The following is a 27,586-nucleotide window of genomic DNA, read 5'->3' as shown; positions in this document are numbered from 1 at the left end:
AGCCTGGCATGGCTCCCACATGTATACATCCAGCAGCTACCTAGAGAGATATGGCATCTTCCACTGTGGTGTACAAAGATGAATAAGATGTGACAATAAGCAGTTTATGGTCATGGGCAAAGAGAATGTGCAAATAATTCAAAACAACATGACAACTGCAATATTGGAAGAATATTTCGAGTTACAGGAACTCAGAAGCAAGATCAACCAAGCATCCAGGGCCAGTCAGGAAAGCATCACAGAAGAGACAGGCTGCAGTGAGTCTGTGACAAGTATCACTTGTTGGCTCTGTATTCCCAGCACCTGGCATAGAATATAGCTCAACAACGATGTTCATATTCCCCCGATTTTTGAATGAATAACTGAATGAATGAATGAATTTGCTAAAAGAAATTATAAAATCAACATAAAAAATTTTAGAAGAAAATCTAATTTTCTTTCTTTATGATAAGTCTGTAGAGGAAATGCAACTTACTGGTAACCAGCAGCAGCGATGGAGGGCAGAGATCAGAAGCAGCAGGTGTGATAACAAAGCAGAGAAAAGAAACTTGTGCACGTCAAAGGGCACGATCAACAGATTGAAAGGCAACCTATGGGATGGGAGAAAATATTTTCAAATCATATATCTGAAGGGGTTAATTTCCAGAATATATAAAGAACTCCAACAACTCAACAACAAAAACAATCTAATTTAAAAATTGACAAAGGGCTTAAATAGATATTTCTCCAAAGAAGATATACAAATGGCCAAGAAGCATATAAAAAGAAGTTCAACATCACTAATCATCAGAGAAATGCAAATCAAAACCACAATGAGATATCACCTCACAGCTATTAGGATGGCTACTATCCAAAAAAAGAAACAAACAAAAAACCAGAAAATAAATGTTAGTGAGGATGTGGAAAAATTGGAATTCTTGTGTATTGCTGAATATGAGATGGTGCAGCCACTATGGAAAAGAATATTCTGGTTCCTCAGAAAATGAAAGATTTTACAGTATGAACAAGGAATTCCACTCCTAGGTATGTGTCCAAAGGGACTAAAATCAGGATATTGAAGAAATATCTGCACCTCCATGTTCACTGCAGAATTATGCATTATGGTCAAAAAGTAGAAGCAACGCATGTATCCACAGATAGATGAATGGATAAAGAAACATGGTTTATCCATATAATGGAATATTATTAAGCCTTAAAAAGGAGGGAAATTCTATCACATGCTACATGAATGAAACTTGAGGACATTATACTAAGTGAAACTTTAAAAGTCACAAAAAGACACTTATATGATTTCACTTGTATAAGTCATCAAATTCATACAGACAGAAAGTAGAATGGTGCTTGCCAGGGGCAGTGGGGAGAGAATGGGCAGTTTAACAGGTGCAGAGTTTCAGTGTTGCATGGAGAAAACATTGTGAACATCTGTGGCATGGCAATGTGGATGTAGTTAACACTACTGAACCGTATACTTAAAACTTAGCATCTTAAAAATTTCTATGTGGTTTTTTTAAACCACAATTAAAACTTTAAAAATTATTTTTTTTATAAGTAACAAAAATATAGAGGAGTCCCTGGGGGTGAGGAGGCTGTCACCTATATCTGGTACCAACCACAGGCTGTCATCAACACAGGACAGTTGGGGGGTGGGGCGGGGAGCGGGTGGAGAATGTGACATCAACAGCCTCTGGTGACTCCAGGAAGGGCTGAGAAGCAAGGGAGGAGAGAATGAGCTGAACATAAAGAATGCAGGGCTGCATGTGCCCCACGGAGCTGTGTGAATGAGCACTGGCCCTCCGTGTAAAGCTCAGCTTTCCCCCAGTGAAATCTTAAAGCAAAAAGACATATCTGCTTGCTGTCAGTGAGGAGAGCACGGGAAAACACTACACATTAGTCAGCCCACTGCCAGGTCTGACCTTAGGCTTTGTTTCCTGCCCTGTGCCTAAACCCCCATTTGTGACATGATGCACCATCCCCGTGGGAGAGGGGCCAGCCTGGAAACCTGAGAATCTCAGGTTATTCAAGTCCCCTCTGGGATGAGCATTCTCCCAAATCCCAGCCCTGCCACTTAATTGGTTTCTCAGCTTCCCTCTTCCCATCATGCCCCTCCCTCTCATCACATCCCTCTCCAGTCTTCCCATCCCTCTCCTGGAGCTAAATCATAATGCAGCTAAATCATAAGTAGGTCATGTGGGGCCTGCTCAGGACCCTTCAATTGCCCCTTCCTTCAGGATAAAACCCATACTCCTTTAAAAACCAGGTACTCAGGCCCTTTGGGATAGAGTCCTGGCCTCTTTTCCCAATCTTCCTTCCCCCTTCCCACCACTACCCTTGCCCCTCCCATCACCCCTCCACCACACACACACACACACACACACACACACACACACACACACACACACACAAATTGTCTCCAGTTATACTGAATTTCACATAGCCCACGTAGGGCCAAGTGGTCCGGGCCCTGTGCCTTTGCCTTTTCTCTCCCTACCTGAAATGCGCCCTCAGCTCCCCATACCCCTTCCTCTGCCTGAGTGAGTAAAGTCCTCCTCACCCAGTAAGACTCAGTCTAATGTCTGGTCCTTCAGAAGCCTTTCAACATGCAGCCCAACCACCCACTCCCTTCTTTATGCCATCCCTGTACCAATTGCTGTGCACAGCCTCACACCTACACCTCATTCTTACTCTTCTCCCACCCATCCTCATGCATCTTTAGCATAGGACAAGCCCACCTTCGGGTTCCAGCACAGAACCTGGCACACAGGTATGGGATGACTAAATGCTCTCCAGAAGCAGGTTTGACTTGCCAGACAACGTCTTCCCTCTGTAGTTGGGTCTGCCCTCCCCCCACCCCCCACATGCCAAAGCACAACCACCTTCCCTGCCCCTCACAGGCCAGCCTAGCTCCTGGCACTGAGCCAGGCACCAGGGCATCAATTAAATAGGAGTCTGTTGTAACCAGAGCCAAGGCTGCAGTCCTGGAAGAGCATCTGAGCACTTGAGCTCCAGACTGATAGCTGCATCCCAGCTTGTTCCTGCCACTTGCCTGTGCTTTGGTTTGAGGTCATGGTGACACCTGAGTCATTTTTTCATGTCAACCAGCTGCTGGCAAGCCCATGCTCATGAAGCACTAAGACCTTCTTCTTGAAAACTAGAGTTTCACCAATGTCATCTACAAATAGACTGCCAGATGACAGCCACGGTTACCCAAGGAAGAATGACAGATGCTTGGGAACACTTTTGCCACATTTCTGCCTCATAGTATGACCTAACTGATTCAGCCTGTGCACCAGATGTGCACCTTTCTGGTTCCCAGCTCTAATGCCCTCATTGCCTTAGCCGGGGCTCCTGACCCTTCACATCTGAGAGCCCCAGGCCCAAGCCCATCCTTTGGGAATTAAGAAGCCCTAGCCAAGTACTTCAAGTGTTTCTGCATCAGCCTGCTCTGAGGGAGTCCATATGTGGTGACCAAGGAGCCTCAAAAATCACCCAACACCTGTCTCGGTCACTTAAAAGAAGCTCCGCGATCTTGCACAAGTTACCCTCTCAAAACCTCAGTTTTCTCACTTATAAAATGAAGATACTTTTGTCTACCCCACAGGGTGGCAGTGGAAACTGAATGGATGCTATTTTGTGCAGTGCCCAGCCAACTGTAAGCACTCAGTAAACGACAGACACTATGACTGTGATGGGGTTATTATCATCATTATGACTACTTCTGCTAGTCCTGGTGGGACCTTGGGTTCCAGCTCTACCATCTGTCCTTGTTCACAGTGAGCACCACCTTGGACCCCAATTCCAGTACGTGGATCCTGTGTGAGTCCCCTGTACTGAGTCCCTGCCTGGTTTACCTGCACAGTTCCTGGTCCCTCTGACACTGCAACCTGTATTCCTACCAGCTCCTACCACAGGCAACTGTTAAATATCCAGGAATTCCACCAGCCAGAAACCACCGGAAGTTCAAAGTCAGCCAAGGTGTTTACACCAGGAAAAGCAGCAAATAAGAATCTTGTGTTCCTTCTTCCCCCCACCCCCTTGCGCGCCGCCCCGTTTTTGTTCAGGGAGCCACTTTACCAGCATCCCAATTAGTCATCCAGAGACTAGAATCCTGCTCTGTGGGCTCAAACAGTAGCTCTGCAGCCAAGGATCCACCAGCCCTCCCAGAGAGCCTGCGTCTATGATATGCATGGCCCGACAGGTCCCCTGATCACATAGAGCCAAGGTCTCATTGGCCCTACCAAACTCTCCAGAGACCAAATCAAAGCCACTCTGTCTAAGCTAGCCCTGCCTGTCACCCTGATCCTGCTCCAGACCTCTCCTCCCCAAGCTGGGCAGGCCTCTCCACAGGCAGCAGCCCTACTTTAACAGACTGTTTTTCAAATGCCACAGAGAACACCTTCACTACAAAGCTAATCCAACACACTGGCTTTGAGTTGGGGTCAATATGCACCATGCACCCTTGTGTGTTGCTTGGGCCGAGATTTTAGTTCCAAGTATGTCATTAAGGGCAGCCTGGGGTCCTTGCTGCAGAAAGGTCCTTCTCTGCTGTAGCTGCAGATTGAAAATAATCTGCCGGCTCTGGCATAAACCCTTCTACCAAATTCCCCAGTAAACATTCTTGAAATGGTGGCAGAGAGAGATAGAAGGGAGGGCAGGCCATTCCTGGGGGGAGCCAAGTGTGGGAGACTTAGTGGCCAAGAATGAACACTGAAGTCACAGTGGGGATGGTTTTCTTAGGGATGCTCCTCAGGCTACCTTCAGCTCTCAGGGGAAAGTCAGAGGTCCTGAGTGACTCACCCCCCAAAGTCCCCCAGGACAAGGATGTTTGCATAAAGGCTACCAATGAATTTAAGAACGAACTGAAAAGACCTTAGAAATCCTTTACAATCAACACTTCCAGAAAAGCACAGCAAAGTATACCCATCCCTCTGATAGTAAAGGAATAAAAAAAGAAAAGGGAACCCATAAGGGCAAAGAGACCAGTGCCTAAGGATGACACTACCTACTCCACAGGATGCTTTAAGAACCAGACACAATATATGTGAAGAGCCTGGCACAAAGTGGTTGCTTTATTAGTAGTGTTTATCACAACCAGCAGTTTTGAATAGTACAGTCTGAATTAAAGTTTTTGTGTACTGGAAATTAGCAATCACCTTGATTCTCAAGGGGAAACAGAAATCTTCATTTCCATATGTAGACATCCTTACTTAGGAATTGGAGCAAAGTGTTCTGTTGCTTTTTTTCAAAAGATTTATTTATTTGTTTGTTTGTTTGTTTATTTATAGGGGAAGGGAAAGAGAAAGGGAGGGAGAAAAATAGCGATGTAGAAGAGAAACATCAATCAGTTGCCCCCTCCCTGGGACCTGGCCCACAAACCAGGCACGTGCCCTGACCAGGAACTGAACCTGCAACCTTGCAGTTTGTGGGACAATGCACAACCCACTGAGTCACACCAGTCAGGGCCTTTTGTTGCTTTTTAAGAGATTTTTTCAGCAAGGTTTTTCTCAATGTTTTAATTATGAATACCCAAAATATTGTTTGTCAGTAAACATGTGGTCAAGTGGCCTACAGTGTGGTTTTAAGATATTAAATGAGTAAAAATTAAACAAGAAAAGTTATCTTCCTATGGGGACAAAACAGTCAGAACTCAGTAAAGGAGGTAAAAAGAAAGTGAAAGAGAATAACTGAAAGCAAAAGAGAAAGAGAAAGGAAGTGAACAGACATTACTAAGAAAAGAAAGTCAGCCAGGAAAGAGGTATTATTAGGAGGAGGCAGACTGAGAGACAGTCTGGGGATATATTGGTAATTGTGAATAGAGAAAACTAAAACAGTCAAAACAGGACAATCAATTACCTCTAAGAAAAGTGACAAGTTATATGAAGAGAGAAACGTAATCCTATTATAGCAAGGAGTGCAGCTGTAGACAATATTCACAGTCATAGTAATGTGAATGCCAGATACTGATTTAAACAAACAAAAAAATATATAATTATATTAGAGGATCCTGGAGGGAAATATATGTTAGTAGAGGAGCACCAAATGGCAGGCGAGGGCTTCACCTCTCACAACTGGATGTCTGCAAGGACAGTAAAGTTTGAAAGTCAAGAAGTTGCATTTTCAGCATTTAGTTAGACAAATGAAGGTAAACCAGTTGGACAGCTGAGTTGAAGTATGTAGTTGCTTCTAGGTAGTGGAAATTGACAAAAGTAGAAGGGGAAGTGGAAGACAGAAATGTTTCATGGTAAATCTTTTGGTTCCATTTAATTTCTTAAACTATGTATAGTATTACATCTATAAAATACATGTTAAATACTAACAAGAAATCCTTTATAATCTCTCATTTAACCCTTTTTAAAAAATAAATACAGCAAAAGGCTTGCCTAAGATCACACAGCATAGGAATCTCTGCTTCTCAAACTACAACTGGCTCATGTGTGTATTTGTGTGTGTGTTCCGTATCTAGGAACTGGCCCATCTGGTCATGGGACATACTTCCTGTCCCACCTGGGATTCTTGGCTCTGGCTCCTAATAAACATGTTAAATATACTCCAGCCCAAATAGAACACAATGATTTCTGGGTTTGCCTTTCCAACACATCAAAGTCAAATTCTCGGAGCTTGACCACTCACAAACAACTAATGAATTTCTCGGATTTTTTTTTTTACATACATATGAAAAGCATAGGTAATTTCAGGTTTGCATCCTTGAACAATTGCTTCCTGTTCTCTTTTCCAGTGGGTTTGGAGTGATCTTTCATATCACTGCATATATGATATTTATTGACCCCTGACCCCTGACCCTTGAGAGGCCACCGTTTCTAGCATTGCAGGGGTTTCTATACATGGACTATAACATAAGCTTTAGAGCCCCTTTTTCCTATAATTCTATCATCTGGAACCATGCAATGAAATTCACCTCACGTACTCCTTTATAAGGAGTGGGCAACTCCTTAGAAAAAGCCCCTTCTGGTATTTGACTTGCTGTGTCTTTGAAAGAGACCCCAAACTAACCAACTCACACAGAATTGTGTTATCTTACAGCACGATGCATGTGTCTATGTTTGTGTTAAAAATATACTGCTTCGATTGCAACCATGATGGAACAGATGAGCTCACTGCAATCTACTCTCTGAACATCTGTTAGCCTCAGCAGGTGGAAGAGGTCATGTTAAATGGCAGATATGTTAAAATACTTGCTCCCCAGCTCTGAGATCTGAGCACAGACTCAAAAGTGTTTTCTCAGCTTTTGCCTACTAGTAGCCTAATCTCCATCCACACTTAAACTGGTCATGAAAGACGATTCAGAGAATTTAAATTATCTTATCACTTCTATAAACTCTGCTCCTTAAGATATTGCTAGTGATTTGTGCATTGCCAAGGACCTACTTTTCAACCTTTGCTTCAACACACTGTGTCAGACCACAATTTGGTGCTGTTTAAATCTTTAGGAAGGCAGAAATAGGAGAAGGAAAACATTCCTCCTCCCTTCTTTTTACCTGATTTATCAGATTACACTGATTAAATTCATGGTTGACATTAGCGCTTACCTTTGTTTCCACTTCACCAATACAAGTTAGAAAGTGAAGCTTTTAAAACCAAAATATGTATGCTATTTTCCAAAGGTGAACCCCAGGTAGGCCTGGGGCCTGCCAGCAGCCTGAGGAACAAGCAATCCCAAAGGCAAGGAAGAGAAGGCTGTGGAATTCCTCGGCCAGAATTTCACACAACTTTACAAGCTTCTTGAGAGTTGTAAATTTACTAAACATATAAATCATTATAAAGAAAAAAATTATTTTATCCTGCCTGTTAATCTAGATAGAGACTGCCCTTTTATGCCCCAAATTCCTTATAAACATTAGTGCCAATGGGGTAGCATGAAAGTCCACTCCTAGAATTTGGAATAAGGCTATCCGCTTCATGAGTAAGACTTGGTAAAGAAAACAGAAATTATAAGCCATTTGCAGAAGCAGCTCACCTCAAGAAATGGGCTAAAAACAACACCTGGCTAAAGAGATTTAGAGAGAAAACCCAAGGAGGTGACTGGTTGTCTCCTAGGGACATCAATGTAATTTTTTCTCAGTAAGCTTCCACAGAACAGTGAACTAGTTGATAAACTCATCTTCCTGCATGGCACACAGGGTCTTTATGAGAGATGACTATAATTAATGAAGAAGCTTAAATCTCTCAGATGTTGTGACATTCAGCCCAATTTCATTTTACTTATTCCGTTCTGAATCAAAAAACTACCTCTTTTTGTGTTGACATGCTTGGGCTTGCTTCACCTTAACTCCTCATCCTCCCTGCTTTCATAAAACTGTTCCAGATTTGCTCAAATTTTTCAAGCTGCAATAGGCCAAGACTTCCTCTGTTTTCAGTGGTTCTCAACTTTGATTGCATATTAGAATCACCTGGGGTGCTTTTAAAATGCACAGTAGCCAGGCTGTACCCCAGAGCAATTAAATCAGAATCTATGGGGGCGGGACCCCAGGTATTAGCATTTTTTAAAGATCCTCTGGTCATTCCAACGTGCAGCCAAGATTGTAAATCACTGTTTAGTTATTTCTCTATTGTAGGAAAGCACTGCCTTTACCTTTCGCTGTGTCCTGGAACCAACTTCCCAGGGCAGCTGTCCTTCTTTCCTCCCAAAGGATGTTTGTGGTCTAGCCCACAACACCTGCTTTTACCTACTATTCCTTAATCCCCAACTATGAAACTCCCAACCACCACCCCTCATTCTCCAAGGCAGCAATGTTATACCAAAAAGTTAAAACTCATTTGTACTGCTATAGATGGCAGGCACTACCAGCCACAGTGACTGCCTCAGAATCCCGGTGGGTGTTAAAGTCATCCTAAATAGATTTCCTTCGACATTTCTGTTAGTACTATAACACAATGCCCAGAGATTTCTCCAGTAAAGGATATTTCTAGAGATTTCTAGAATGCAGCTCTCTCTCAGCCATAAACAGAAACATGATTTGAAAAGTCTTAGAGGATGTTGACTTCTCAGCCGGGACACTGATTATCCAGATCTCTCCAGGTGCTTTCAGTACAATTGTATTCTTAAAAAATCAAATTCTGCAGACACAACAGAAGGATGAACTTGTATATAGGTTCCCAGGCACGAGCATGCTCCTGGCTTTGGACCCCTGAGGCAAACACATTTTTCACAGCAGGAAAGGCCATGTGGTACAATGGGGAAATTGCAAGTATGTGGTAAAACACTCCCAGGTCTCCTGAGAAACCCACAACAGGCATATTTGTCCATTCAGTCACAAAACTAGGCCAGCTCTTCATGTAACCTTACACGTCGATTAGAGATGGACCTATTTGATGGGAACGGTGTGAACATTTAATGTAATACAAGCAACAACCAAAAAAACTAAATACTCTACCTGGGTTTAAACATCAGCTTTGCTTCTTTCCAGCAAAAATTCAGTTTTGCCTGAGTTATCAATAATGATAACTATCTAGCAGCTCTTCCAGAGCTTGTGGCTCGTGCCTGGTATATAAACTAGAAGCTCAATGGCTCTTATTTGTTGCCACCCCTTTTCCTCTTTGCATCTCATCTTCTAAACACTGTAGACAGCAATGAATTGTGTTTAGAATTCTTGACTAAGGATAATGGAAGAACTAAGCAGCTTGCCTTGTGCAGAACCCAAACTCCCTAATGCTCCCCTTTGTTTTCTGCCAGCCTCTTCCTTCAAAGTCAGAACCCCCTGAGGACAGATGCTGAGTATGAGGATCATTTTTTCAACTTTGCAAATAGACACTTACCTTGGGTCAATAACATGGTATTACATTTGCTAAGTTATAAACATCAGATTCACTTTAGGACGTGACTTGCCCTACAATTTTTGTGCTTAGTGATGAGGCCATATTGTAAGACTGCAATCTTCACCTCTGTGAGCTGTTACTTTAAAAACTGGAATGCTTTGGTTGGAGTACACCACACACATATAGAATTTGAGATTAGAATGTTAAAATAACCCTATAATGGGCCTATACTTATGCTAAGAGAGAGTGTTGTTTGGGATTCAACAAATTCAGCTTATTCATTTAGTGTTGAAATAGAAATGTCAGCAGGACATTTCTTGAAGAAATATGTAACAACAGTCAAAAATAGCCACAAACCCCAGAAACTATGTACCCATTAGTTTAGAATATGCTTCTCTTCTAAAGACACATTCCTCAAATTCAGGGGGTGTAGGGGGGAAACCCTCAGAAGTTATGCTGTGCTACTGAATGCTCTACATGAGTAAAAATGTGTTTAAACAGGCTTCCAAGATTAGCTGTTTGTTGCTTGTTTAATTGATCTGACAAATGTAGATCACATTGGCAGGGTCAAAGTCTTGTGTCTGCCTGGGGCAGAATGCCAAGTAAAAACAAATGGTTATTAAATGCTTTTGATCACGTTGAAGGTGGCTCTTTTGCAAAATCAAAATATCTTTGCCTTGCTACTACTGCAGTTCCTCTTAAGCTAAATTTACTTTTCTCATTGTTACTCCCACTACTGTTTTTACCAGTGTAGAAACACTTCAGTTTTTGTTTTCTTTTCAGACTTTCGAAGTGCTTTCACTGCTCCTTTTATTTGCCATAGATTTACTGCATAGGCAGGAAAGCTTACTCCTGGAAAGAATGTCCCTTTGCCCTCAAACCCATTTCATTCTTGGGTAAGACTAAATGGTAAAGAAGAATCAGTGAAGAACCAAGATTTCATTTTTTACACAGTGAGGCAATGTCACAAGGGCACATCCTCCTTCTAGAGCCGATTCCTTCTGTCACACTTGCCTGTGTTGGGGGGATGCTTATGACACTGCCTTCTCACAGGGCGCCTGGAAAACGTTCCAGCTCTCATCCTGGGCTTGTCCCCGAGCTGCGCTAGGAATGGTCCCTCATGGGCATTTCCTAGGATCCCCTTCAACTTGGCTATGACTACCCACTCCACCCCACTCCGCCCCCATCCACATCTTCCTCAAGGCTGCCAGAACTCTGGTGGTGGGTCTGCAGTTCGGAGGTCCCACTACTGTCGCGTCACAATTATGACCAGCATTGTAATGTGCTGGCAGGGGGCGGAGGTGGGGTACAGGTACCGCGTCTAAAAGCATGGGATCACCGAACCCTGCTCTTTTAAGGACATGGCCCTCCAACCAGGGCCCACCAAACCGTCCCTTACGACACATGCAGAGGGTGCATCCCCGATCACAAAGCCAATGTCATCAGATGCACCTCTTCAGCCACCGAGAGCAAAAGAGCTAGTCCCCCAGCTCCGTAATCCCTGTATCGTAGACCCGCGCCCACACCGTCCGCGGCGCCCGCACGTACCCACGTCGCCCAGGAAGCAGCCGTCAGCGACCCCAGGTTCCATGCCGCTTGCTGCCACGCGCCCCCAGCTGCGTCTCCCGGTGACTCTTCGTGCCGGGGCCAAGGGCTTCTGGCAGAGATGGCCGCGAGCGCCGGGAGTTGTAGTTCCCCGGTGGTGGTGGCGCGCCTCGCGGGACTCCGGGCCAGCGCCGCGTCGCGGTCATCTGCGTCCAACTTTGCTGTCGCTGCCGCCATGCTTTGCTGGGCGAAACACGTCCGTGTGCAAAATGTGTTCACGTGCAAAACGTGCCGGTGTATCCATGTGCAGAGCGTTGTCCCTGTGTCCAAGTGCAAAACATGTGGCGTGTGCAAAACATGTGTCAACGTATCCATGTGGAAAACGTGTCCAGCTGCTAAAACATACTGCCATCCCTTGCACTGATCGCACTCAGCAAAGCTCCAGAGCTCCTCCCTGTTTTAATTTTAATGATGACCTTCCTACTAGAGCTGACGTGTTACCTGTTTCTTTTGAGAGGAAGTCCTCAATTCCACATCATTCACATTCATTCAAAAAACAAGAACAAAAACAAAACACGCCCTTCCAAGTCTCATGACAGAAATGAATACACTGTTTCCAAAAGACTCCAAGTTAACAGTTGAGTAAGGAAGCTTTCTTTCTTTCTTAAAGCACCCTGACCTGACCTAAGCCTAAATGTAGAATTTAGTTTGGGCTGGAAAGTAAAAATATCAGGAATTGTCAGGTCTGGGAACAACATAAGGACAAGCAGACGGCAGAACGTTTGATGGGTCACGCGGGCAGAGTCTTCCCCAGAGTACTTTAATGTCCAGTCCAGACAACAGGCGCTGTATTTAGCAGGGTTTGAGCCCTGTCAGAATCCATAGATGCTGTGAATGGAGAACCCCAGGCCTAGGAATGACATTTCATGCCTATTAGCAGTGTGTATTTGTACCGTTTTTGCCACTTGTCTACCCAAATTAGGCTCTTGAATTTTCTTTGCAAGTTTCTTTACTAAATGGGGTACATTTTTTTTAATTAATACGTTTGGGATATTATGTTTTCCCCATGGCAATACCATGTGCTTGTGTGTTTGTATTTTCTTTCCTGACAGAGTGTCTAGATCTGAGTATAGGTCATATGTTTATATTTATATATGTATATATCATATATATTTATAAACAGTACAGCCCTAACCAGTGTGGCTCAGTTTGTTGAGCATCCACCCGCCTGTTCAGTTCCAGGTCAGTTGCCCATGCTTGGATTGTGGGTCCAGGTCCCCAGCCGGGGTGAGGCACACATTGATGTTTCTCTCCTGCATTGATGTTTCTCTCCCTCTTTATCCCTCTCTTCTCCTCTCTCTAAAATAAATAAATAAACAAATCCTTAAAAAATTTATTTAAAAAACAATACACATTTATTTATATTTCTATACTTAAGTCTATGTATATATTCATGCAAGTATTTGCTAAAATATTACAAAGCAAATATTTCTTATTAGTTTATTATGTTGAATTCTTCATTCTGTTGCTCAGTTCAATAATTAATTGCAGAAAAGCTTGTTGAGGTTTTTAGGTATTCAGAAATATATTAGCAAAGTGTTTCTCCCTTGTTTAATATTCAGAATGTATTTCCCCACCAAGAGTCAGAATATGTATATTACTCTGGTTTGTTGTTATTAAGTCTTTTAATTATCTGGAATTTGTAGCAATGGATAGGATCTAAGTTAATTTTTTTCTAAACTGAAACAGAATTAATCCTAAAATGGTCATTAAATAGTAATTTATTTGTCTAATTTTGTGTTAATCTCCTTTATTGCATATTAGTTTATCTTTTTTACTCTTATTAACATATAATTCACATATAACATACTAGTTTCAGGTATACAACACAGTGATCCTATATTTGTATATATTGTAAAATGGCCACCTCTGCAAGTCCAGGTACCGTTTATCACCCACACATAATTACAGATTTTTTTCTTATGATGAGAACTTTTAAGATCTACTTTCTTAGCAACTTTCAAGTATTCATTACCGTATTATTGCTCACCATGCTGTACATTACATCCCCATGACTTATTTTATAACTAGAAGTTTGTCCCTTTTGGCCACTTTCATCCACTTTGTGCCTCCCCCCTCTGACCATCATCAATTGGTTCTCTGAATCTATGAGTTCTTTTTTTTGTTGTTTTGTTTTGTTTTCAAGTCCACATATAAGTGAGATCATATGGTATTTGACTTTATCTTGCTATTTCACTTAGTGTGATACCCTCAAGATCCACCCATGTTGTCACAAATGACAAGATATTCTTCTTTTTATGTCTGAATAATATTCCAGTGGGTGTGTGTGTGTGTGTGTGTGTGTGTGTGTCACATTTTGTTTATCCATTCATCCATTGATGGACACAGGTTGCTTCCATGCCTTGACTGTAAAACTAATGCTGCAATGAACATGGGGATACATGTATCTTAACAAGTTTACATGTTTTCATTTCCTTTGGATAAATACCAAGAAGTGGAATATCTGTGTCATATGGTAGTTTTATTTTAAAATTTTTGAGAAACCTTCATACTGTTTTTCATAGTGGCTGCACCAAATTTACATTCTCACCAACAGTGTACAAGGGTTGCTTTTTCTTCAGTGTCTTACCATTGCTTCGCAGTAAGTTTTTTTTAGAAGTATGAGTCCCTCTATTTTGCAGTTCTTTTTCAGAATTGTTTATTGGCTATTCTGGTTCCCTTGCAATTTGAAATGAATTGTAGAATTAGCTTTTCAATTTCTACAAAGTCATCTGGGAATATGATAGAGATTGTAAGTAATCTATAGATCAGTTGGTGAGTATTGCAATTTTAGCAATGCTAAATCTTCTGATCCAAGAAGATGAGATGTTTTCTCAGTTATTTATATTTCTTCAATTTCTTTCAACAATGTCTTGTAGTTTTGAGAGTATAAGTTTTGTTATATTTTTTCCTAAGTATTCTATTCTTCTGGCTATCATAAGTGGAATTATTTTCTTAGTTTTATCCTCAGATTGTTCATGCAAGTGTGTAAAAATATAATTGATTTCTGTATACTTATCTTGTATGCTGCAACCCTGCTGAATTTATTTATTATGTCTAGTAGTTTTTTACTGCATTCTTTAGGAGTTTCTATATACCAGGTCATGTCATCTAAAAATAGAGATACTTATACTTCTTCCTCTTGTCTTTCTTGCTAAGAAAAAAGATGTTTAATTACTGTGACTTGATCATAAATTATCATTATTATCATTTATGAAAGTTACATAATTGCAGGCTAATCATCTTTAAAGTCTCAAAAAGCCAAATATAAAGCACAAAAAATAAATTTGATTGATGAATGTACTGACATAATTCTTTTCCATGCTATATGAAATCCTAGGAAGAATCATAGCAGTAATTATTCAAAGTAATATTAAAGGTAACACAAGAGATATTTGGTCTTAAATGTAAGTTTAAATGTATAGTATCTACAATAGTAGATCAAAGCTAAACTATATTTGCAATTTCTAACAGAAAAAAATGTTAGTCTGCAAATACTCTGTATTCTTCAATGAAATAAGAAAGCAGATCAAGGATGAACCAGACCACCTTTTAAAGATAATTTTTCAGGGTAGCTAAAATGAGTAATGATAAAGCTCTACACATGTAATTAAATTGTTTGTTATGCTAGAACCAGTAGAGCTGATCCTTGAACAATGCAGGAGTTAGGGGCACCAACCTCCTGAGCAGTGGAAAATGCACATATGCCCTGGCTGGAATGTTCAGTTAGTTGGAGCCTTCCCCCCTACACCAAAAGGTTTAGGGTTCCATCACTGGTCAGACGCTCTCCCTTCCTTTCACTCTAAAATCAATAAGCCTATCCTCTAATGAGGTTTTTTTTTTAAAAAAAACAAACACATATAACTACAGTCAACCCTCTGTATTCCTGGATTCCCAACCTTGGATAGAAAATACTGTTTTAGTCCAAGGTTTGTTGAATTCGTGGGTGTACAACCTGAAAATATGAAGAGCCAACTCTGCATGTATTGAAAAAAAAAAGCTGCATTTAAGTGGATCTGGCCAGTTCAAACCTATGTTGTTCAAGGATTGGCTGTAGTTTTATTTGTAGAGTTTGCAAATCAAAATGTTACAAATAATAATACATTAGTATTGGTGGGAATACCAAATACTATGTCACAAGTGCCACTATGTGCTTCTTCTCTGACATGATCAGCACAGATCCAAGCTTGCTAAGTTTGAGACATTCACTTCTTCTAGTCGACAAGACTATAATGTGCTGTCCCCAAACCTAGCTGTAGATAGATTTTGGTAGACGTTGGTGAAGAGAGATACATTTTATATGAAAATGATGTTGAAATTTCTCCTTCAACATCTGTTTATAACCTTTGGCTGCCTTTTCTTGTGATGTAAGCACACTCAATTTTTCAGAAGCATTAGTTTTCCATAGATGAATGTTCATTTCATCAGATCCACACATAATGTATTGTACTTGCTATCAGAAGTCCATTTTACACAGATAACATATTGCATTCTCTTTGCGTGATATACTTCCCTTTTTCTACTTTTGTCCACAGGAAAGATTCTAATAGATTTGTCAAAACTAGCAGACACAAACTCTTTCCTAGAGGGAGAGTAATTCAGATCAAGGACAACAGATAGGTCATCCGTATGCACCATTACAGGAGTGTCCAGTGCACGCACATCAGAAGTCTGTAAGTTGTAATCTTCGTTTGCTACAGTAAAAATGAAAGCTCCCATAGGGTTTCAACAAATTGTATTTATTCTCATATTTCAGATGGCCTTTTCAAAGGAGTGGCTTGCGTCATATATAGTATTTATTATATCCCTGTCAGGATCACAACTTCCCAAGAGAAATGTCTTGATTGGGTTAAATTTAACACAACTTACGCTGTCAAATCCTCAGGTCATTAACATATAGGACTGATTATTTTTGCATCCCAAATGTCTCCTTGCTGTCCACATGTAGCAAAACTAACTTCTTTTCAGTGTGATCAATTCCTGTATACACCATCTTTCCTAATATTCACTGTAATGGTTCTTCCTCTTCTCCAAAGCCTTGTTCACCCATTTTCCACTGCCTCACAGTTTTGTCATAACCAACAGCAAAAAGGAATTCCCATAGAAATGAGTACGTATCCCTCATAGAAAACCTTTATGTATTTGTATTGTACAGATATAGTTATGTTTGATCAAGTTCCAGATTCTAACCTCTCCATCACATGCCCCAGAAAGGACATTAGCCAGACTCTTTGGATGATTTGGCAAGCAATTGATTCCATCTTGGTGACAACCCAGAGAAGCAAGAAATGATTTTGCAAATACCTGTTCCAGTTTGGTAGTATTTAAAGTCTTATATGTTCTTGTGGGACCTCAAAAGGATATAAGGTAGGATCATAGTTTCTTGGAAGTCTCTGTAAGTACATCTTGGTTTTGCAGATATAGTTGTCCTGGTTTGGGCTCAGCATCTTCACCTTCTTCTTGGCTGCCAGTTCTTGCCAACTCCACGAGCCTTTCCCTTACTCCTTCATTTCTAATCTAGATGTCTTTTATTTCTTTTTCTTTCTTAATTACCATGTTAAATAGAAGCAAGGAGAGCAGTCACCCCTGTCTTGTTCCTGATATTAAGGGAAAAACATCCAGTAATTCTAGTTATTTTCTTTCTTTCTTTTTTTCCTAATCTGTATTATCAAAATCTCTACACCTGGAATGGGGAAACTTACAAAATTAAACATCACTTTTGGATTAGTTATTTAACTTTCCTTTGTTTTTTACAATGACAAATGTGGCTAAATTATGTAAATGATTGATTAGTTTGCACAGATGAAAGTTTTCACTTTGTCCCTGGTATAATTTGCATTGAAATACTTTATGAAATATGAAGGTTCTACTAGAACTAATTTTAGCACATTTCACTGACCAAAGCTATCATATTGACACTTCTTAAATTGCTTAATAGGCTGCATAAATTCTGTTCTGTCTAAATTTTTTTAAAAACAGTCGTCTGCTGGGAACCGTCCTGCCTGGTTTCAGGAACTGTAGCCTAGCCGACCCGTGAGAGGGTTCCAAGGCTGGAGCTAATCAGGATGCCTTGGGAAAATAGGTCACTGAGGAGACAAAACCTATTCCCCTGGCAGAGGCACAGCCCCTGCTTCCCTCACATCACCCTGCTTGGCCCTAGAGGGTGGCTGGTTAGTTAATGACACAGGTAAGACCCCTCAATGGCAGGGACAACCTAAGGCAGACACAGTCACATGGGAGCCATCAAGGAAGGACTTGGGGGACATGGAAGAAGGGAAAAATAACCTCGCCCTTCGGCTGTGTTTTGCCCGAGTCCTCATTCTATCTGAAAGAAGAATATTTGTCTCTTGGCTGCTCTGTCCAGCTGCCTGGCTGGTCAGTGCAAGGATCTAAAGGCAGGTACAGCCCTGAACTGGATCTGGTTGTTCCCATGGGCAATTAGGCCTGAAAAAGAAATGCACTAAATCTTATGAAACTTACTTTGTTAAGAATGCCCTCCAGTTAATGAGTACTGATGCTGGGAACCACTTTATGAGGTATTGGGAATTGTAGCACTGCCAAAGAATACATTGTATCCACTGAAGCTTGCTCTGCTTGGCACTATCCTGATAAGGAAAAACGAGGTGTGTCTGTCTTTTGTGGCAGCAAGGAGATAATTTCTGAGTCCTGAAAACTGTGCCTTAATGAGCATCTGGTGCCAGCTTGTCTGACAGACTTTGATTTAAGACAAACCTCTGTGTTTCTTCAATTTATTATCTATAGTCTTGATGTAGATTGATAGGTTTGTATGCATGCTGTATACCCCTGCTCATATCGTTCTCAATAAAAACCACTTTTAAGGAAGGGCTTGGGGCATTCTCCACTAGAGGAAATGGCCAGTCCCTTCTCCTGACAGGCAAATTGTGTCTGGCACGGTTTATTTCCCCAATTCGTGGTGACCTGGAGGGGCTCTGTGGGCCGGAGTCCAACTTCCCCCAACACTAAGTCTCTCATAAAAATGAAGTGGCAGCATGCAAACTTTCTGAAAGTGAAGGATACCTGTATAACAATGAAAACAAAAGAATAAGTACACAGAAAATCATGAGTCTCACAATTTATTCCAAAGAAATCAGGCACAAAATCACTCGATTTATATATATTTCAAACCACTAAATGATAGAGTTTAGGAATGGTTGTTGGTGCCAATTCCATGCCAACATGAATCCTCAATTTGAGGTGCAGTGAAGAAGGAAACTTTATTCAGTGTAAAACAGCTCAATTGTCAAGGGTGCAGCTATGAGGCAGTCCTGGGGCCAAGCATCTCTCCAGCTAGACAGCTCTGTTCTGTTCCTCCGTGGTCTGTCCTGCTCCTCACTGGTCTGCTCTACTCTGCCCGAACAAAGATGTTACATGTTTCAGCTCAGCCAGGGAAACACAGTCTTCATTGGAAAGGAAAAGTGCATTTCCAGAGCCAAAGAGGAGCTAACTTATGCAGATACCCGGACTGATCTGCCATTGCGCAAATGAGGACTCCAAATCTTTGCAATTTGATTGGCCCACAAGGCACTGTCCTGATTGGTCAGAATAGAGTCATTTCAGTTCATGGGTGAAGAAGCTGATGGAGATATAATTGCACCAGCTCCAGATGGATGGAGAAGACTCAGTATTGACTGAAATAGCATTCCAGGAACTCCCTCCTAAGGGCTGGCTCAGATGGCATAAACAGTGCAGGCAAATGGTTCAGTAGTGGCATGCAGTTCAGCGCAAGCTTCTCCTTGACGTGCAGTTTGCATGAGCAGCCGCTGTGTAAAAATGACTGCTGAGCTTTTTTTTTTTCCCCCTAAATTTGAGCCCAGTTAAGACACTGGGAGCCCTTTTGAGTAGGTACCTTCTTTCTCACGGTCCGCAAAACCTATTTAAAAAAGTAAAGAAGAGATTACAATGGAAGTTAGAGTAGTGGTTAGGTTTGGTGATATGGAAAGGAGGTAGGTATTGATTGGGAAGTGGCATAAGAGGGAGATTCTGGATTTTTGACAGTGTTCTATTTCTCGACGAGGTTGGTGTTTTCATAAACACTTGCTTTGTGATAAATCAGAGATTTATACATTTTGGTTTTGTGTATTTCAAAATATCTGTTATATTTCATTCTCTGCTTCTACAGCCAGCCTTCTTCAGTTCTTGAACACACAATTTCACTTCTAGGGCCTTTGCACTTGCTTTGTCCTCTGCTTGAAAAGCTCTTCCTGCACATCTTCTAAGGACTAGTTTGGTTTGTTTTTATTATTGAGGTTTAACCTGAAATTTCCTTTTCATTGAGATCTTGTATTTCTGCCTCTTCGGCCTCTAGCCTCCAACCCCATCCACCAGCATTTCCAGCTTTTCATAGCAGTATTGTTAAATGAAATTCTTTTTTTGTTGCGGTGGTGATGGCAGTAATTTACACCTGTTTGTCATCTACCTCTAGAATAAATTTAATGATGTGAAGGGTCCTTCCCTAACTTGTACACGACTGTAATCACAGTGCCTAATTCAGCCACAGTAAACAGGAAATGCTATTGGGCTGGCCAAGATGTTCATTTAGTTTTTCTCCCAGATGATGGCTCTAGTAGTGCTTGTCTTTAACTTCATTCAAAACAATTTTGTTAGATTGTATTGTGACAGCTGTCATATCAGCATGCATTTAAAAACTTATAAAAATTGAATTTTTGTGCAGCCATTTTAATATTTAAGATGGAAGAAAATAAGCAACATTTTCAGCGTATTATGCTTTATTATTTTAAGAAAGGTAAAAACCCAACTGAAATCAAGAAAACATTTGTGCAATGTATGGAGAAGATGCCGTGACTGATTGAACACATCAAAACTGTTTTAATAAGTTTCTTCGTACTATTGACAGTCTGGCCAAATAATCATTTGCTCTAAGGCTACCTTATACATTGGAAGATCTTTAGCAGCACCCCTGGACTCTACCCACTAGAAGCCAATAGCAGGAGACAGATGACATACTCAAAATATCCAAATAGAAAAAGCTATTGGTGAAAACGAAAATGTGTCTTTTTACAGAAAAATTAAACAGACATTTTGGCCAACCCAATTTTAATAAATAAATCTTTCTATACCCACCACGTGACACAAAACCTAGTTCATGGTGTTTATAGTACGTAATACCTATCATTGGTAGAATTAACGCTAGCTGTGGTCCTTTCAGCCCTCGGCATAGATGATGAACTTCTACCGGTGTTTCTCAGGGAACTTGAATGGAAAGAAGTGGTACATGGATTTAACATCTATTAAATTAAAAAAAAGGGCCACATTCCGTTGTGTCATTTTGACCGAAACAAAACAAGGGTCATTCCCAGAGCTTCAGCGGGCCACGAAAGGAGAGGAAAAGACACCACTCCTGGAACGACGGAGCCCCCAAAGCAAGCGCAATCCTGCTACAGTGGCATCCAGCAGTCTTCGGGTGGGCGTCTTCCTCATCCCGCGTCGTGCCAGCCCCGCGAGACGACCCTCCAGAACGCTGCGCGCGCCACTTTCATTATCCAATCCCGGAACGTGCTGGGGAACCGCGCCTGCGCAGAGAAGAAAAGAGAGCGCCGCGTGGACGCCAGCTGCCGCCTGCGCTTGCGTGTGGGTCTCTCCTCAGCGATTGGTTTTTACCTCTCGCGGGGTACGCCACAGTTCTGTTTTCACTTTCTCTTCCCCCCCCCCCGCCTCCGCCTCCGCCCCGCCCCGCCCCACCGCCCCTTTCCTGAGGCTGTCGTGTTTTACTTCCGGTTGCCAGCTCCGTCACTGAGAGTCGACATGTTCTTTCAGGCCGCGAGGCGTCTTGGGTTCTGTTCCTTTTTATGTCGTCTCAGGGAGGGACGACGTTTGGCTGACTAGCGCGGCGGGGCTTGAGGGTTCTGAGCCTGGACGCAGGGTCGCGTCCCTCCTGCCTGCGCCTCGGGCCCGCCCTTCAAGGCCGGGGCCGCCTTCCCAAGTCTTTGGCACAAGGGCGGAGAGGAAGGACGTGCTGCGACGTGGTGGGTCCTGCGCATCTCTGACGAGCATGTGCTAACGGGGAGCCAAGGGCGCCCATTAGAAATCCGGGAGGAGGGGAGTACCACAAAAAGAGAACTCAAGGGCTCTTCCGGGAAGGAAGCAAAGAAAGCGACTTATTAACAAGGTCCGAAAAAATATCTCTTGTCACATTTGGCCTCGAGGGATCGGGAGGAAGGAAGCGCGTGTGTGGAGGAGCGGACAGCATATAAAAAAGCATGGGGAAGAAATTGAAAAATAATCCCAAATTCTCGGGGGTGCCGGCAGCACAAAGGACAGGTAAAACTTCCCCGGTGTGGGGGCCTCAGTTTGTGGACCTTTGTAGACACCTGGAAGGAACCAGGAGACCCTGTCCTCCAAAACTAAGGTGCATGGTGTAGCTGTGTTGGGCGTTTGTGGCTTCGCTATTGTAGTTAAAATTTTTCAAGTTGCAATTTGCATGCTTTTTATGAATGATGAATGACTAACGCGTTCTTGCCTGTTAGCCCTGCTCCGGGATGAGTGGGGTCGAAGGGCACGGTGGTTGTCAGAATTGTTTTTGCTTTTTAAAATTCTCCAATTTTCTTTTTTCTTTTTTTTTTTTTTTTTTTTACCACTTATGGCTATTCTCAGTATCATCTTAATTTGTTTCTAGGAAGTCAGCATTTTACAGGTTGGTATGGGGTTTCAAAATTTATCTTTCCCCTTTTTGAGGCAGAAAGTCTAGAAAGGTTTATGTATTTCCTTTGAGTTGTTTGTAAGAGTACAGCTCCATCTTTATGGACATTATAATAAATACTTAGTTGAAACTTTGCTCATTTGGTTTGGACTGGCTGTTTAATTTTATAAGAGGTCCCTATGAATTGTGAACCACAAGTTTCTGTAGATACTTAATATCAGTGCCTGACTCTTACCTCTTTCCTTTTCTCTTTTCCTTTTTTCTTTTCTTTCTTTAGTAGGTATTAAAGGAAGAGATCTATCCATAGGGAGGGTTATTTAGCAAACAACTGAAGTAGCGCGTAAGGAATTCCGTGATAGGTTGGTACGTGCAACCAAACCGCGTTTTTTGGGAGAACTTGCAAATTAAACTCAAAATTTGAGGAAGATACTTTGAAAATCCTCAGGTTTTATTTAGTCACCACTTTTCTATTTGAAATGCAAAAATTTAAATACACCTCTCTGATCCTTCTTTATTCTCCCTGTAAGGTAAAATTAGAATGATAAAGCGTATGAAAATCGGTTTTAGTTTATATTCTCAACTTAAGTGTTGTACAAGTTTATGGTGTTAGTGTAATAATATTAGCCATCTATGGGCCCACAGTGTTCCCCTGAAAAATCATTAAAAAGGAAAAGGGTGTACATATGATATGTAACATTAGTGGATCTGAAATTGGTAGTAAATCTACTCAGGAGGTTTGTAATAAAGCAGATATTCTTTAATAGTGTAAGAATACTCTTTTGTTGAGAAACTGCCTTCTAGTACTGGATAGTACTATATATAGTATGTTCAGTAGATCAGTAAATACCTCACCCAGACAAGAGAAAAATAAAAAGTGACTGTACACAAATATTTTAAGAATGACCAAGAACAGCAATTGAAATTTTGTATTTTCAGAACATTTGCCCAAATGTTACCAGTTCTCTTTAAAAAGAGCTGTATAATGAGCATCTCCTGTAATCCAAACACAGTTGTTTAAATGAATTAAAATCCGCAGTACCTAAAAACTGCCTGGGACATAGTTGTTTGTTAAGTAAATGTAGTGTGATACCTGTTTAGTATAATTAAATAGATAAAGCATCTATTTCTCAAATAAACTTTCATTCCTCTATGAAAGGATGTTTATTTTCAAGTTTTGCCCTATTACTAATGATGCTGCAGTGACTGTATTTTTTGCCATTATGAACAGTGCTTCATATGCTCATGATAGTATTTCTGTAGAAATGATTCCCTGTGAGAATGCTGGTTAATAATACTGCTAACTTGCCCTCAAATGATTGTACCCTTTTATATTCACTTTCTCAAAAGGTGTTTTGTTTAAATCTCCCTGCTAGCCAGCATTTGATGGTAACATTTTTTTAATATCTTACTAATTTTCTAAAACTTGAAAACATCTCATTTTAATTTTTGTCTTGCTTCGGTAACAAGTAAGTTAAATATTTTTGGCTAGGTTATATCCTTTCCTTGTTTATTTTGGTTCTGAATTTTTCTTTTCTTTGACCCATTTATCTATTACCACACTGTTTTAATTGTTGTAGTTTTATAATATATTTTGGTACTTTCTTTTTTAAAAAGCTTTGGGCTCTTTGCATTTTTCTTCCAGATGAAATTTAGAGTCAACTTTTCAAGTTTTATAGAAAGTCTTATTGGAATATTATTTGTGATTGCTTTGAATTTATAGATTAATTTCAGAAGAGACATTCTTTTGAGTTTTTCCTTCTAGGAGAATAGGTATGTCTCCTTGTTTCTTCTATTACAATATTTGCTGTTAAATGTACCGTTTACGTGTATTGTAGAAAAGAAAAGTATATGTGTATTCAGCTTCATAGAACATTGCAAATACCGTATTTTGCTGTATATAATGCACACTTTTTTGCCCAAACTTTTGAGGGAAAGTAAGGATTCATATTTTACATGGGTATAATGATTACATATCATAGGCATGATAATCCTAGGTATAATACACACAAAACCATGGGTGCATATTATATCCAGGAGCATATTATACACAGCAAAATACGGTACCTTAAAAGCCTTCTTAGTGTGTGTCTCTCCCCCGAAGCAAAGTATTCCCTGTCCCATCACCATGTTCATTTTGAATTTAGTTTTAATTAATTACCCCTTGCTTTTCTTGATAATTTTATTATATTGTTTATTTTCACCTGTTTCTGTACTTTATTTAAATAGAATCATACTGTATATTCTGGGAATTACTTTTGTTAAACATGTGCCTGAGATTCATCTCTGTTGAAGCATGTGCCTGTAGTTCAGCCATTCAGAAATTTTTCAGTCTCAGGACTCCTTTACATTTTTAAAAACTATTGAGGGCCTCAAACATCTTTTGTTTATGTGGATTATATCATATTAGACATTGGAAATAGCCAATTTTAAATATAAATATGGCATCTATTGGTGTATTTATATATACCAACAAATATGTATTTACTTTATGTGTTTATTATGTATATATTTATTGGTATATAGAAATACTATATACTCTAAATACTATAAATACTGTATTGGTATCTCTAAAAATAATAGTAAGCCAATTACACCTTAACGTAATAACATTTTTAATGAAAAATAACTTTTCCGAAACAAAAAAAATATTAGTGACAAAAGTGGCTTTGTTTTACTTTTTTGCAAATATCTTTAATGACTAGAAGCTCATGTCTGCTTCTGCATTCAATCTGTTGACAATATATTGTTTTGGTTGAAGTGTATGGAGAAGATTTGGCCTCAGCTGTGTAATTAGAAGTCAGTTGCAAATAGCTTTTTTCTCTTTGTGGTGTTTTTTGTATGTTTGTTTGTTATGATAAGCAGAAGTTCTTGATTTAAAAGTTTTTCATTTTTTGTCAGTATACTTGGAATTGTTATATGTGTAGTTTGGATTATAAATATAATTTTAACTTTATTCTCATGTGGATAACCAGTTGTGGTAGAAGCCATTGAATCCACTTGGGTCTGAAGTTCTGCTAGTGGCAGATTTTTGGCTATTTGATATGTCTAATGGTTACAGGATTACTGAGATTTTAAAAAAAATTTTGTCAGTTGTACTAAGTTAGATTTTTCTGTGATTCTGTCCATATTCCCTGGGTTTTTAATATTTATTTTCAGAGTTGTTAAAAGTGCCTTCTTACTACCGTTAATGACTGAAGCATATGTAATTATGTCTCCTTTATTTCTGATAATATTTTTGGTCCTGTTTCCCCTCCCCCCTTTCTGTTAATTCATTTTGCCTGTAGTTTATCAGTTAGAATTACCTTTCCAGTCAATTTTTTTTGGCTTTGTGGTTGTCTCTGTCAAATATTTATTTTTTTAATAAAAAACAAAATATTTTGAGATAGCTGTAGAGTCATATGCACATGTATGTTTTAGATTATCTCTCTTAAAGAGCACAGATTGGAATTTTCTGATGCAATTTTAAAACAATTTTAGCTGAGACATACAACCTATTTATATTAACTGCAGTTGCTCTTATTTTGTGTTGTTTGTCCTGACTATTCTATATATTTCTTTTCTCTCCTTTATGGTTATTTTTTAAATAGTGACTTAATAATCTTTTGTTATTCCATTTTCCTCATATACTAGTTTTAAAATTCTGTACTTTTTTCTTTTTATGATTATTTTAGAAATGTCTTGCATCTTTGACTTTTTCAAAATCTAAAAATAACCAATATTTTTACCTTACTTTTAGACAATATAAGAACCGTAGAAGTTTGACTTCATTCAACCCCTTCATGATTCAACTGTTACTATCATATTCTTAAATTTAAATTAAAAAAAAATACTCTTACCAAACAGAGGGAAACCTGTTTAGAATTGTGTATTACAGTCATTACCTTCCCACATTTTTTACTGATTTCTCTATTAGTCATTGCTGCTTTTATATTTTAGACTATCCATCTAGGGCCATTTTCCTTCTGCTTAAAAGTACATTGTTTGGAATGGCTTTCATTGAAGGTCTTTTGATGATGAACTCTCTTAATTTACTTGAAAATGTCTTTGTTTCACTGTCATTTATGGGAGATAGTTTTGCTGATTAGAGCAGTTAAGCAGTCATTTTTCTTTTAGTACATCGAAGATCTCATTCCTCTGTCTTTTGGTTTTCATTATTGCTATTAAAAAGTCAGCTCTCAGTCTCTGAATACCTCTCTGGCTGCTTTTTTCTCTTTGTCTTTGGCTTTCTCATGTTTCACAGAAATATATATCCTTATTTATCTTGCTTGGGATTACTTGGCTTCTTAAATCTGTGAATTGAAGGTGTTTTGAAATGTGTTTATTGGCTATTCATAATTCCATTTTTATATTCTATAGATTTATCTATCTTAATGTATAAATAAATCTTTGCTAAATGGCATAGTATATGTTTTCTGCTGGTATTTTGCTTTCTTTTCACTTTGTTTTCCATAGCTTCCCCAATGGAATGAATTACCAAACTTGTGGATTTTTGATAATCTGATAAGTGAAACTTGGTAGTAAAACTCTAGGATTTGTCTTTTTTGGGAGAAGGGGTAGGACTTTGATTACTCTTTCTGTTCTTTCATCTGAATTGATTTATTCAAATGTTTTTTAGATTTTGACCGGTGTTGATAAATTATATCCTTACAGTTTTCATATTTACTGGTAAAAATTGCATATGATAATTTATAATTTTAGGAATATTTTCCCTATATTTGTAGTCATATCCTTCTTTTTGTTTCCAATATTTTTTAGTTTTTCTTGATTATATTTGCTAAAAGATTAATATATTTCAAAAGAGCCAACTTTTGCTTCTGTTGATTATAGCAGTTGGTCTTTTGCTTTTTTTAAATTTAGCTTCTCTTTTTAAAATTATTACTTTTATTAAATGTGTCTGGGGCATACTTACTATTTTCCCTTAATACTTTAATGACACCTGAGATAAATTCCTAGCTAACACTTTGTGAAGACTCACTGCCCTCTTTGACATGGTGAAATAGACCCTGTTTAGTACCTTTGGGTATACCTGCTTCCCCATTAGGAGAAAGAATTTTCAAAACCCAAACTCTTGAGGCCTGGCTTGACCTGTCTAAGCACCTGCTTTGCCTTGCGGTTATCCCCTACTTCTTTGTGAGCCATCCTAAGTGAACAGGCCTGTTCTTTGCCCAGGGCATTTGGGATGGGATACATCAAGGGGTAGTCACAATACGGAAAACAGAACAAAACTTTCATTATGCCGTGGATTAGCTATCCCTTGCTCTTTTGTCATATCTAATAATTAAAAGAATCCAAAGCAGGTCTTAAAATATAATTGTGAGAGAAATTTGTTCTTAGGATTTTCTTGTAATAGGGACAAAACGACTTAATATCTTTGTAATAAATATATTAATGCAGCTATTTCTTTGCAGGCTGATAATTTAGTGCTAGAGCACACATTAATAAACCAAGGTTGATGAGGATCCAGTACAAAGGATCAATTACTTTACAAAGATGTCTAAAAATGTCATCATATAAACTTTGAACTGATTCTAC

The 27,586-nt window shown here is 39.7% G+C and overlaps 2 protein-coding genes and 1 pseudogene across 2 annotated transcripts in view; 1 reads left to right on the top strand and 2 right to left on the bottom strand.

The window, feature by feature from the left end:
* Positions 1-11,507, bottom strand: part of ASB13 (ankyrin repeat and SOCS box containing 13) — a 33,289-nt gene extending 21,782 nt beyond the window's left edge. The window contains exon 1 of the mRNA XM_054594122.1: positions 11,320-11,507. Coding sequence (XP_054450097.1) covers positions 11,320-11,362 — 43 coding nt within the window. The 5' untranslated portion in view covers positions 11,363-11,507. The remainder of the gene's footprint in view (positions 1-11,319) is intronic.
* A 3,998-nt stretch (positions 11,508-15,505) lies between these two features.
* On the bottom strand, positions 15,506-18,871 carry LOC129084886 (DDB1- and CUL4-associated factor 13-like; annotated as a pseudogene).
* Positions 18,872-20,578: 1,707 nt separating this feature from the next.
* LOC129084879 (protein TASOR-like) overlaps positions 20,579-27,586 on the top strand; it is a 28,794-nt gene continuing 21,786 nt past the window's right edge. Inside the window, exons 1-2 of the mRNA XM_054591170.1 lie at positions 20,579-21,035; positions 21,266-21,380. Coding sequence (XP_054447145.1) covers positions 20,579-21,035; positions 21,266-21,380 — 572 coding nt within the window. The remainder of the gene's footprint in view (positions 21,036-21,265; positions 21,381-27,586) is intronic.

Source organism: Pteronotus mesoamericanus, unplaced genomic scaffold (assembly GCF_021234165.1).
Source record: "Pteronotus mesoamericanus isolate MK-2021 breed Mesoamerican mustached bat unplaced genomic scaffold, CSHL_Meso_final contig_130, whole genome shotgun sequence".
Taxonomy (NCBI): domain Eukaryota; kingdom Metazoa; phylum Chordata; class Mammalia; order Chiroptera; family Mormoopidae; genus Pteronotus; species Pteronotus mesoamericanus.
This window is presented reverse-complemented; position numbering and strand designations above follow the sequence as displayed.